The sequence below is a fragment of the Ambystoma mexicanum genome, chromosome 3p (genome assembly GCF_040938575.1).
Source record: "Ambystoma mexicanum isolate Mex_15411 chromosome 3p, UKY_AmexF1_1, whole genome shotgun sequence".
Classification (NCBI taxonomy): domain Eukaryota; kingdom Metazoa; phylum Chordata; class Amphibia; order Caudata; family Ambystomatidae; genus Ambystoma; species Ambystoma mexicanum.
The window spans coordinates 14980162-14993195 of record NC_090925.1 but is presented as its reverse complement, the minus strand read 5'-3'; the positions used below and the strand labels follow the sequence as shown (position 1 = coordinate 14993195).

The 13034-nt window shown below is 48.8% G+C and overlaps 1 protein-coding gene across 6 annotated transcripts in view; it reads left to right on the top strand.

The window, feature by feature from the left end:
* The window catches only part of LOC138580076 (zinc finger protein 211-like), a 219404-nt gene that overhangs the window by 141548 nt on the left and 64822 nt on the right, over window positions 1–13034 (top strand). For 2 of the 6 annotated variants that reach the window (XM_069650334.1, XM_069650332.1), the window contains exons 8-9: window positions 1390–1488; window positions 2659–2745. In XM_069650334.1, coding sequence (XP_069506435.1) covers window positions 1390–1488; window positions 2659–2745 — 186 coding nt within the window. Of the gene's footprint in view, window positions 1–1386; window positions 1503–2658; window positions 2746–13034 lie in introns of all 6 variants that reach the window. The other 4 variants (XM_069650333.1, XM_069650331.1, XM_069650336.1 and 1 more) reach the window with 3 other exon arrangements.

Below are 13034 nucleotides of genomic sequence, written 5' to 3'. Positions count from 1 at the left end.
TACTGCCAACATCAGCACCGTCATGACTACTTCTAACATCAGCACAGTCATGATTACTATCCATGTCAGCACTGTCATGACTACTTCTAACATCAGCACAGTCATGATTACTAACTATGTCAGCACCGTCATGACTACTTCTAACATCAGCACAGGTATGATTACTGCCAACATCAGCACCGTCATGACTACTTCTAACATCAGCACAGGTATGATTACTGCCAACATCAGCACCGTCATGACTACTTCTAACATCAGCACAGTCATGATTACTGCCAACATCAGCACCGTCACGATTACTGCCAACATCAGCACCATCATGACTACTTCTAACATCAGCACAGTCATGATTACTGCCAACATCAGCACTGTCATGACTACTTCTAACATCAGCACAGTCATGATTACTGCCAACATCAGCACCGTCATGACTACTTCTAACATCAGCACAGTCATGATTACTATCCATGTCAGCACCGTCATGACTACTTCTAACATCAGCACAGTCATGATTACTATCCATGTCAGCACCGTCATGATTACTGCTAACATCAGCACCGTCATGATTACTGCCAACATCAGCACGGTCATGACTACTTCTAACATCAGCACAGTCATGATTACTGCCAACATCAGCACCGTCATGACTACTTCTAACATCAGCACAGTCATGATTACTGCCAAAGTCAGCACCGTCATGACTACTTCTAACATCAGCACAGTCATGATTACTGCCAATGTCAGCACCGTCATGACTACTTCGAACATCATTATAGTCATGACTACATCTAACGTCAGAATAGTTGCGAGTATTGTTAACATTAGCACAGTCATGACTACGTCTAGGGTCAGAATAGTTGTGAGTATTGTTAACATTAGCACAGTCACGATTACCACTAACAGGATCTGTGCGATAACTGTGCATCCATTACTGCGAGGCTGAAAATATCGAGTCATTTACAACAAATCGATGCAAAAATGAATGCAGCGGGAGACCCGTTGCAGATGCCCCCAACCCACCCCATCACTATATTTTTGCATCGATTTGTTGTAAACAATGTGATGTTTTCATCTGTGCAGTAATTGTCTGTTCAGTAAACGGCTGATACCCTTCAAAAATTAGCACAGTCATTACTACTTCTAACATGATTACAGTCGTGACTACTGCTAAAGTCAGCGGAGTCATGATTACTGCTAGTTGTGACTACTCCTAAAGTCGTCAGAGTCTTGTGGGCGAGTGAGTGTGAGCGGCATTGGGATCCCCTACAGAAAACGTAGATGGTTGCATGTGCCAGCGAATGCCTCCTCTCACAAAAGAGACCTTATAAGGGTAATTACATGGTGTTTTTGTTCAGCGAAATGAAACTTAGAATTCACTTTTACCAGCAGGAGATGAGGTTTTTTCTTTCATCATAAAAGAAGAATCAGAGACGGGCTCCTTGGACCAGCGGGATCTTCAGAGTAGAGGCTGCACCAATCGCCCAACAGGTGAGAGAATCCAGGTGTGCCTGCATTTCCTACAAGTTTAAGGCGCACAAGCTGCCTTCCACCCATTGATCACTGCAGCCCGAGAAGTGATGTGGATGTCATTGCATGTTGTCCTAACCTTCAGAAGAACATTCATGCCTCGGGTTGAAATAAGGGCAAGACGACCTAAGTGTGACTTATAGATTGTGCTTATGTCATCAACAGTGGGCGTGTGCCTGTGGATGTGGTAGTTTGTGGGTTGTGATGAGACCGTCTTAAGTAACCCTGGTGGTTTTGTTGCATTTGGTGGCGCTAGTGCCACCTTTGTGGCAAACAATGCCAACACAAAAGAGAAGCAGCTTATCTGTTTGTCATGGTAACTAGAAATTCTCAGGCTTCAATTGGCTGCATCATAGAATGTTCATTTCTTTGTCCTGGGGCCATTTAAACCAGTGAGTGTATGTTTTACTATGAGTGTGCCAATCAGGAGTCCCATTGAAAGACACATGCTGTCATACTGTGACCCTTCCTCTGCCCCTCGGTTCTGTGCTGCCACCTCCCTTCCATCATGGCCTTCACAACACTTGGACAGTGTTGTTAAGTCTGGTTATTATAAGCGACATTGGACTTGTTTTATGCCCAATGTCGCGTGTCATTTTTCCAGGTTGCTTGTCACAGGTTTTTTTGGGCCTTACACAGGCCAAGTATGACAGTTGTTGGGCTTCTTAGAGCCTGCTTTAGCTCCCACCTTGTGAGGCTCGCTGATTGGTCAGGCTGTGAGCTGCATCAATGATTGGCTATATGCTTCTTCTGTTTGTTCTAGAAGCTGAATGACCATTTTAAGAAGAGAAAAGAATGGGCAGCCAACCAATGTGTAGCTCAGGTTTGGCTCGCCCTCACCCTGGTTGTGCAACACCCTCCCTAACACTCCACTCCACCAATAGGTTACTGGTGTGGGCGGGTACTAATCTGGACTGGAAGCACGAGGATTGTGGATGTAAGCACCCAATAGAATCATAGGCTTTGTAGTCCTTTTAGTGAAACACTTTGTTGACCGCAGTGCTGGTTGTTGTCCCCCCCCCCTACCCTCCCTCTACCCACCTACCCCGCAACTGTGGTGGATTTTCTGCTGCCACACTCGGATGAAGTCTTTGACATGTGCACTCTTTTGTTTTCTGCTTTTTACCACAGCCAGATCGCACTCCAGCTTGGAACACCTGCAGGACTCCGCTCCCGCCTGCCCTGCCCGAGTTGCTCGACTGGACCGCCGGATACAAGGTAAACATTAAGGCGGTGTAAGGACTTTTCTAGCCTGGTGGTGGTGGCTGGTCCGCCCCTGCCATCCAGCGAATAGTGTTCCCTTGTTCTACTGCTCGTGGTTTCTTTCTCCCACATGGAAGTTGGAAGGTATCAGGGGCGTTGGCCGGAAGCCACTGGGCCCCGAGCCTCAAATAAATGACACAGCTGTGTTGTCACTCAGGCCTCTGCTCGTGCACTGCCAAGCGTGCGTCGGGTGAGCCCTTTTATTGAGGATATGCGCTGACGCACTCACTCACCGCTGCCTTCAAAGGCCGCCATAACACTCCTCCATTTTCATAACCAAAAATGTTTTTTATTAACATAACTTAATATTCTTAAACATAACAACCTTACAATTGAAATGTCACTCATGAAACTTGCAACGAGGAACAGGTGCTCTTCTCCTCACCCATCCACCACACAGTATTGCAGATGCGCAGGACGACAGTGATGCTCTCTCTTGGGATATCTCCTCTCGCTTTCTCCACTAGGAGCAGCGTGTTCTTGGTGGCAGCTCCCACTGTGGGGTACCTACGGTACTCTCCTCTTCGCTGGTCAGGTGCTGGTTGTCTCCGCACTCATTTTCCGCAAGCATTCTCGTGATGGCAGGAGAGGCGTTCCATGCAGGGTTATCATCACTTCTGCTTGCTGGCGATTCGGCTAACTTCTTAAAGAAACATTTTATGACGCTGTCTCATGACCATCTGACGCGGTCACCATCGGTCCTTTCATGCCCACAATATGAAAAGGTCTAGACTCGTAGGTGGGACACAAGTTCCCACCAGGGTGTTGTGAGCGCACTAGTACGGCATCCCCATGGACGACAGGTAGTTCCGTAAAGCTCTTCTCACATTTTCTTCTTCCTTCACTCTCGCCCTCTCTTCCTGAACCAGTTCGTCATCAATGACACCTGGAATACGATTCTCATGGTGCCGGAGGAATCCTGGGGGATACCCCTGAAATAAAGCCTGTTCTGGGGGAACACGAGTAGCGCCCTCTTCAGACATGCCCCTTGCTTATACGTAACCCTGAAGACTTTATTGGGAGTTTGTATGAGTCTTTTGGCCCCCCCGTTCACTCTTGGTCACACAGGCGTAATCTTCTGGTGACGGGCCCCACAGGATTGCAGAAATTCTCAGAACCTCTCACTCGGGAATGGATGACCATTATCGGAGCACACTTCTCTTGGAAATCCATGGCCAGCGAACGCTTTTTCACTCACTGGAATAACAGCCAGTGCCGCAGACTCTGTGAATTCAACCTCTGAGTAATGGAACTATTGGTCGACCATCACTAGGAAATTATTCTCTTGTAAGGAACTCATGGTGACAACAGTAGGCCAGACACAAATGATCACGTGTTCAAGGGTGTTTATTGAACAATTAAGAGTATGCAGGTTGGAAAAATGCCTAATCTAAACCTAAATCTAAGATGGGAACAAGCGTTGGCCATCAAATAAACAATAAGGCAGTCCTAGTGGTGTTGTATCAATCAAAAAGGCCTATACTAATCAAACCTATTACCAATTCCTTACACTAAATACACAAAGGGGTGTGGGATAAGTTTCAAGAAAGGAAGAAGTGTTCTAAAATAATAAGTCAGGAGGCTGTAGCCTGGATCTCCCTTCTCCACATTTTGAGCACGGGGTAAGGTGGAGTTGGTGGCGCACCGTACAATCTCTGGCTTTTCCGGCACAAGACGTCAGATCCTTTTATCTCTCAGGTTCTTCGATGGCCAAGTCTCACTTGCCCTCGAGGGCCTGACATGTTCAAAACAGCAAAACAAAAGTTCCTTTAATAAATGAAATGTCTTTCAGGTGATATTGGTTCACCCCTGGGTCCCCCATTTGGGGTTGCGAACCCACCTCAGCTTTTAGCTAAAGTTCCAACAAGGTGCTGGTTTTCACCCCCTGGCTCCCCTTTTCTGGGCTGACCCCTTTCTTCATAGCAAACTTTGGGTAATAGCTTAACTACTCGGATGTCCCTTGTTCGGGCTCGAACCTCTCTCGACTACCATTGCTGAGTTTAGCTTCACCCCGGATCTCCCTCGTCCGGGCTGGGACCCTTCTCAATGCTTTCTACCGGTTTCAAATGTTTGCGGGAGTCATGTCCATTTTCTTTCATCATGCAGGATTCTGCCCTTGCTTTCATGCCAGTACACGAATCAAAGTCTTTCGAATGTTCGGGGCCTTTGCTCGACCCTCACGTATGACCACTTTGAGTTCCCTTTGTGGCCTTCCTATGGCTTTCTGGTTTCGGTAGTTCTTTTTTAGCGGGGAGTAACCAGCGCCTCTTGAGTTAGCACCCACATGGTGCCGGTTTCCCTCGTCAACTGGTCTCCCCTTAACTACCCTTTTCAGTTCAATCGCAGTTCAATGAAATATGTTCAACATTGCCACTCTGCGCTTTTCACTGAACACATCCTGGTTTTCATCGATTCTCCCCTCAACTCACCAGCTGTGTTTAACCGCCTGGCTATGAGCTTCTTTGGATTCAAGGCCGGTACCACGGGCGTGGGAGCCTCCTCTGCTCCGCCTTATCAACATAGGCTGGCCCTGCATACCGTTGACATCTGCAGCTTGACACTGATGCTATTCTCTGTTGTGTCTTAGATCCTCCTCCATGAAGGTTCCGCCAGTGTGGGATGAAAAAGGCAAGGTTGCTTCTCTCCTCACCTCCCTCTTGCTTCCCGCCGCCTTTCTCCTTCCTTTGAACTGCTGGTTTGTAGCCGCCTCTTCGTGCTGTCTGCTGTACTCACGTCCCTCGCCTTGCTCGTACTGCACTCTCCTGCTCCACCTTTTATCGCTGTGAGGAAAATGAAGGGTTGTCAGGTGTGTGTGATTTGAGTCAATTGCCTGACCCTCTGGTTGGGACATGTCAGGTACATGGATCTAACACAAGACTGTGGTTTTCTACATCGGGGAAAAGTGTGGGTATCGGATATTATAGTGTTAACATTGAAAAGGGAAGAGATTGGAGTGTTAGCATATCCTACTGGACAGAATAGGGAGGGTTTGTGAAATGGACTGAAATAACGGGGATGGAGAACAGAACATAGGGAATTGTGGGGACTGTAGTATTTTACCTGGGCAAGTTGGGAGTACAGGAAATAATAATCAGAGGGACGGGAAGGATTATAATTGGGAGTTTTCGGATGGGGTACAGGCGAGCAGGGATTCTGAGAGAGATGGTTTTTAAATGCAACGGTGTGTGGTATCTGAGGGGATTTGTTACTTACGGAGGGGATGGTAGATTTGGGTGGGATAGATCAAACGGGAGGAAGGTGGGTGAATGTACGATAGCCTACAAAGGCCTTGGGTATACCGTCCTCCTCTCCCCCACTAGAATACCGCATCTCACCTGAGGCGATTCCCCGAGCATAACCCTGGGCTCCCCCATCCAGGTGATCCTCCCCCACTGGTCCACCCCCAGGAACTAGATCCAACAGCGATGGCTGTGTCCTGGCCACCTGAATAAGGGGTTCCTGGGCTCTACTCAGGAGTACATGCACAAACAGGGTGGGTTCCCAGACCCAAAGCGGAGTCAAATGCCTTCCCTAACCGTTAAAAAGTACTATGGGGCCTCATTACGAGTCCGGCGGTAGCCGTGCCGGAAAACTGGCAGGCTGTCGCCTGACTGGTAATTCCATTCCACCTCCGTGATTGCCGGAATCACCGGGGCATTACAACCCCGTTTCCATGTCCGCCTGCAGACGGTTGGTGTTAATTCTGCCAGGTAAGACCTGGCGGGAGTGGCACCTCCCGCCTGCAGGACTCTGAATCAGCCGGCCCGGAAACAACAGTGGCGGCGGTTTTACCACCACCGTTCTTTCCGGACCGGCTGACTTGAAATGAGGCCCTATGTCTTAACACAAAAACAACGGTTCTTCAGGAGAACAGATTTTTTTCAATGCATATATTAATTGTACGCGAGCATTCAGTTGATGGTAGAACACTGTACTAGCTGTCCCTAAGGGAAGAACACCCTATCCCTGACAGGAGTGCCTAGCCCTAGGTAGCGTGTGGTGGAACGCCTATCTAATAGGGATAGCTTAAGAAGGTTTTTCCCTCAACGCTAGCAATTGTGGCATTCGAATATAGTTAAAATAAAAATTACCGCTAGAGCTACAGCTTGTTGACGTCTTAGACAAGGGTCCGCAGTCGGATCCCATTTTAACATTCCACATTGCTTGCAGAAAAGGGTGGCGATGAATTGGGAGACACCGGAGTCCAATCTGGCGGTTAATAAGAACTTGACCAAGAAGTACCGCCCTTCCAGTAGTGACCCTGACTACCTGTCAAAACACCCCACTCCAGAGAGTCTGGTGGTGCAGGTAGCTACTGCGACATCTAAACAAGTGGCGTACCCTACCATCCCTCCTGATAGGACGACAAACGAGTAGATGGACGGGCCAGGAAGGTATTTTCCGCAGGGAGTATGGCACTGAAATCTGTCAACTCCACTTGTGCCCTCGCAGCAAGGTTTACGTTCATTCTATGGGACTGCATTTCCATGGCTTCAGAGCACATTCCCGAGGGGGATGAAAGAGACGGCTTCTTAGCCATAGTTACAGACGGCAAATAGGTCATGTGCGAGTCTCTTCAGTCAGGCTTGGATTCTGCTGATAGCACCAGAAGAGCCATGGCTACCAGCACTGTTATGCGCAGGTTAGCATGGTTGCGGAAGTCGGGTTTTGCACCGGACATGCAATCAATCCAGACATCTCAACATGCCTTTTTTTGACGGGTCTCATCTTTTTGGCAACAAGGCTAACAAGAGTCTTCACAAATTGCAGACCTCGAAGGCAGCAGCCAAATCTTTAGGCGCCGCTACTAGGCAACCTCAGCCTTTTCGAACTAGTGGGCAACCTTGGAGGAGTAGATCTTTTCGCTAATACTCTGCAGTTGGAAGGGCAAAAGGAATGGCCAGTGAAAGGGGCCAAAGAAAATATCCTCGTGGTGGACGAGGAAGGGGTGCAAAGCCAGCTCAAGCAGCGGCTTCCTTACCATCTGCCTCTGCATCAGTCGCCTCAAAACCTCTCTGAGGTCTTGGGTCACCGTTCACCAGTGGGGGGAAGACTGTCTCAGCCTCTAGAAGAGTGGTGAGACATTACTTCGGATGCTTGGGCCCTGGAAACTGTACCCCACGGTTACTGCCTTCCTTTCATAAGGAGACCTCAGAACAAGCCACTGGGGAACCACTCTTTGAGTATTCCTTGTGCAGGAGATGTTAACCCTGCTAGAGAAAGGTGCTATAGAACCATTGCCTCTAGCGGAGAGGAACAAGTGATGGAATGCCCCTTTATTTTCTAATACCCAATAAGGACGGGGAACTGAGTCCCATCTTGGACTCAAGATACTTGAACAACTTCCTCAGGAAGGACAAGTTCAAGAAGACACTTTCACAGATCCTTCAAGCCCTCCAACTCCAGGATTGGTTGGTGTCATTGCACCTTCAGGATGCTTATTTTCATGTGCCAATCCATCTCAAGCACAGAAAATACCTGAGGTTCGCAGTTTGCGGTTCTCATTATCAATTTTGAGTTCTGCCATTTGGGCTGACCTCCGCCCAAGGGTTTTCAGCAAACTGATGGCGGTGGTGGCAGTGAGTCTCAGGAGAGGGGGGATTCACGTCTACCCCTACCTGGACGATTGGCTGATCAGGGTGTGTTCTCCTGAACAAGTCCTAGATCATCTCAGCATCACCTGCCACTCTCTTCACAGACTGGGCGTCCCCCTCAATTACAAGAAGTCCCATATGACAACTTCTGAAAAGCTCCAGTTCATCAGAGCTGTACTGGATACTTCCTTGGGAAAGAGATCGCCCCCCAAGGTGAGGGCTCAAGACATTCTTCAGATGATCACCAAATTTCAAAGTGCCCAGTGGCTCCCGGCCATCAATTTTTATTTTTTTATTTTTATTTTTTTATTTTATTTTTAGGTTGCTTGGCCTTATGGCATCCTGCATTTTTCTTGTGCCAGAGGCCTGCCTGAGAATGTGATCCCTTCAATGGGCTCCCAGAACTCAATGGTCCCAGTTCTCAGGAAACATGTCAGACCTACTTCAGGTTCCAAGCAGGGTCACACAGGATCTCCTGTGGTGGACCTGCAAGGACAATGTTCTGAAGTGAGAACCCTTTTGGCAGCCATGGCTGGAGATAATAGTAGTGACTTATGCCTCACTCACGGGGTGGGGAGCCCACACCAATGATCCGACAATCAGCGGTCGTTGGTCTCCATCGGAGTCCAAACTACACATCAATCTTTTGGAGCTGAGGGCAATTAGACTAGTGCTGAAGGCCTTTCTGCACTCTGTACGGGGAAAGAATGTCTTGATAATGACGGACAACACAGTGGCCATGTGCTACCTCATCAGGAGAGGAGGCGTAGGGTCACTTCCACTGTGCAGAGAGGCAATCCAGCTCTGGTTCTGGGTAATACAAGAAGGAATCTCCCCATCAGCAGTTCACCTAGCCAGAGTGGAGAATACGGTGGCGGACGCTCTGTGCAGGCAGAGCACAGTCTCCCACGTGTGGGAACTAGCTCAGGAAGTCTTTCAAGAGATCTTCACCCTTTGGGGAACCCCTCAAGTGGATCTGTTTGCGACTAGTGTGAACCGGAAGTGCGACCTGTACTGCTCCAGGTAGTAGACGCGTTTGTGGTGGACTTGGAATTTCCACTCCTGCACACCTTTCCTCCAGTCCCCATCATTCCTCAAGTAATCAGGAGGTTGAGAAAGTTCGTGAAACGCATAATCCTAATTGCCCTGGATTGGGCCAGGAGGACGTGGTACCCGGACCTTCTGGACATGTCCATCTGCCCTCCAATACGTCTTCCAAAAAGAGAGGACCTTCTCTCGCGAGAGGAGGGTTGGGTTCTCCACCCATAGGTCAAGACACTCAACCTTCACGCTTGGTTTCCGAAAGGCTGCGATAAAAGGATTGGGACCTCCCGGATGATGTAATGGAGATTTTGCCTTCAGCCTGAAGGCCAGAAACAAAGTCTCTCTACTGTTGCCGTTGGAACATATTTTGAAACTGGTGCAGAGAAAGGAATGTAGATCCTTTTATGTGTGAAACACTGGATGTGTTATTCTTTCTGCTATCTTTGGCTCCCCTAGGGCACCAGATTGGTACCATTAAAGGCTACTTGGCAGCACTATCCATCTTTATGCGCTCAACAGAGGAATGTTCCTACTTCAAAATTCCACTGGTGACACAATTTCTAAAAGGGCTCACTGTTGTGCCCCCCAATCTCCTTTGCAGGTTCCAATTTTGTTCTAAAATTCCTAATGTGTGCACCTTTTCAACCATTACACTCATGTCCTTTAAGGTTGCTATTGGAAGCTCTAACATCAGCCTGTAGAGTGAGCGAGTTGCAGGCACTTTCGTCCAAGCCACCCTTTACTACCTTCCAGAAGGATAGGATTGTTCTAAGGGTCAAACCTTAATTTTTACCAAAAATAATTTTTGATTTCCATATAGGACAGAATGTTGTTCTGGATTGTTTCCACCCCCCACCTCATCCTAGCCAGGAGGAGTAGAAGAGACTGCACAGGTTGGACCCTCGTAGATCTTTAAGCTTTTATATATCTAGAATGTCAAAACTGCATATTGACGACCAACTTTTCATTGGATATACAGTTCATAAACTGGGTCAGGCTGTCTCTAAGCAGACCTTATCCAGATGGATCATTCTGGCCATTTCAGAAGCTTACAGACTGGCAGGAAGGTCTAATAGCCCCTTCCACCAGGGGCATGGCTACCTCTACAGCCCTGCAAAGGGGCGTACCAATATAAATATTTCTGAAGCGGCAACATGGTCTACTATCCACACGTTCACAAAGCATTACTGCCTGGAATCTTCCCTTGGTCAGGATGGTAGTTTTGGTAAAGCAGTCCTTCACTCGGTTCATGAAAACAATTAAAATAAAATTCTACTTCCTCCACCAAATCAAATACTGCTTTGGGAGTCTATCAAAGATGAGGAATACGTAGGAGGACAAAACCCATTCGAAGAACAAGTTACTTACCCCTGGTAACGTTCTTTCGGCAGAATGTTCCTCCCACATATTCCTCATCGTCCCCATGTTATTACAGCTTTCGTTCCTTCAAGGCGGAGTACGGTCATTCCTAAGACTCATTGAGTCCCACCTAGCCTTTCGTAAGGCTATCAAAACCAGACTTTTTGTGTGACTTAAATCTGTATCCTCCACTGCCTATATGCCTGCCAATACTGTAACTAAGAGCCTCTGGCACCCGTATGTAATCTTGAATCTGTGTATCCTCTGTAACAGCGCCTCGATGCATTATGGGCTGCAAGTGTGCTTAACAAATGCAAATAAATAAATAAAATAAATACATTCCCGTGGTTATACAGGTATTTCTGCTGTAAAGGGAAAAAACAGAACTGAAGCCAGCGGTGGGCGCTGCACATGCTATAAATGCCTTTGATGACATAATCCTCAACGGAGGCCTTCGAGTGACATGCTCGACTGGCGCTACGGTGACACCTTCTAGCAGGAAAGGAGACGTTCCTCCAAACGTATGTATGCGTACATGTGTGCTGCTCATTTGAGAAGGGTCCTGTATTGCTTCATAGTAGAAGGCAGGCATCACGTTAACCAACGCCCCAGTGTTTCCCTGTACTGGGGTGCCTGTGCCATGGAACTGCACCACACACCAGGGCTGGTGTTTGTTCTTCCTGCCTACCTCTAGGATGCTAGAGATGAAGAACACCTCATCCTCGTCTCGAGGCAATTTTTCCGCCTCTTGTGCTTCAGGCTCCACTTGTGCAACCTTTTGTGTCTGCTTCTTTTCCCCTGGAGTGCATGGCTGGAACTGGAGCATGCCAGATCCTGGCAAAATGGTTTACGACCCCACATCTGGCATTGGCTGGACAATCCGCTAAGGGAGGCAAGCATACCTGCACTGGTGGCACATTGAGCATTGGTCCATGGTGGCTTCTTGCTGGAATTGGTGGGCGTCCGTTTGTTGACGGTGCTCACCTCCTCCAGTTTGACTGCTTTCATTGCAGCATCCATTTTCAATACCATGTCGTCGGCTCATTCGTGTGTCCTGCCAAGCTCGAGAATACGAGCTAAGGTGATGCTAGAACGTCAAAGGACCTGCCTCCTCATCTTCACCGAGGCACAGCCCTGGGTGAGTTGCTAGCAGACCTCCTTCTCCTGCTCCTCCTCCTCCTCCTCCTCCTCCTCCTGGTTGGTTAGGGAGCTTCTCCAGCATGGGGTCTGGCATGGATTCACATGCTCATGAATATTCCCCGTCGTCAGGCCGGGAATCCTCGGTATAGAAAAAATCAGTATCAGTTTCGTTTCTGATCTGTCTTTCTCAGTAGTAACCAATCACTGGTCTCTGGGTCATACTGCCCCCAGCCAATGACTGCCCTCTCTCTAAGCCCCTCCCCTGGACGCCATCCTCAGATTTTTACCGCACGTTCAAGTGTTGGGAGCCCTCGTGCTTAGCTCTCGAGCTTTTGCTGCGTTTTCGCGCTTTTTTCAGGAGATTTTATCATTTTTTCGGTTAAAAGAGCCTCAAGCTCAACCGTTTTCTACTTCCGATCAACGGGGATCTGTTTTGGAGTTTTCTACGCCCCTCAAGGGTGAAGATTTCGTCGAGTTACGCTTTTGGAGGATTCCAGAAGTTCCGAGGCCTACCCCGGACATGGCCCAGGAGAAAGGGAGCTAGACGCCCGGGAAGCTATTCGGGACCTGCCCTGGATGCCAGCTTCAGAACATTTTCAAGGAGGACGAGCATTTGTTATGCCTCTCTTGTCTCCATGAGGACAAGACGCACAATGAAAAGGACTGCGCGTTTTGTGGAAACATGTCGGAGCGGACCATGAAGGATCGCCACCTGCGTCTCGCCAACTGGCTGGAAGGTAAGAGCCCGCCAGGCGAGAAGAAGAAGAAGTCGTCCTTCTAAGTCCTGTGAGGGTGCTCTGGCGACGGGGGCCCAACAAAAGGCTAAGCACCGCGGGCAACGGGAGCGCCGAACGGTCGGGCTCCTTGGCTGCTAGGCAGGGCGCACCCTCCCCGGCGCCATCAACCACGAGCCAACGCTCTGGCTCGGGTAAGAGGAAGTCTGAGAACCCAGCAAAGCTTCTGGAGAGGCCCCGGTCGATGTCGAAGACTCCGGCAGAGGGGGAGCGAGGCTCGGACCCTCCCCCGAAGGTGAAGGCCCCAGGCGTACAGAAGGTGACGTTGGCCGTGATTCACCCTGCTAGGACCTCGATTGAGGATGTCGCCGCG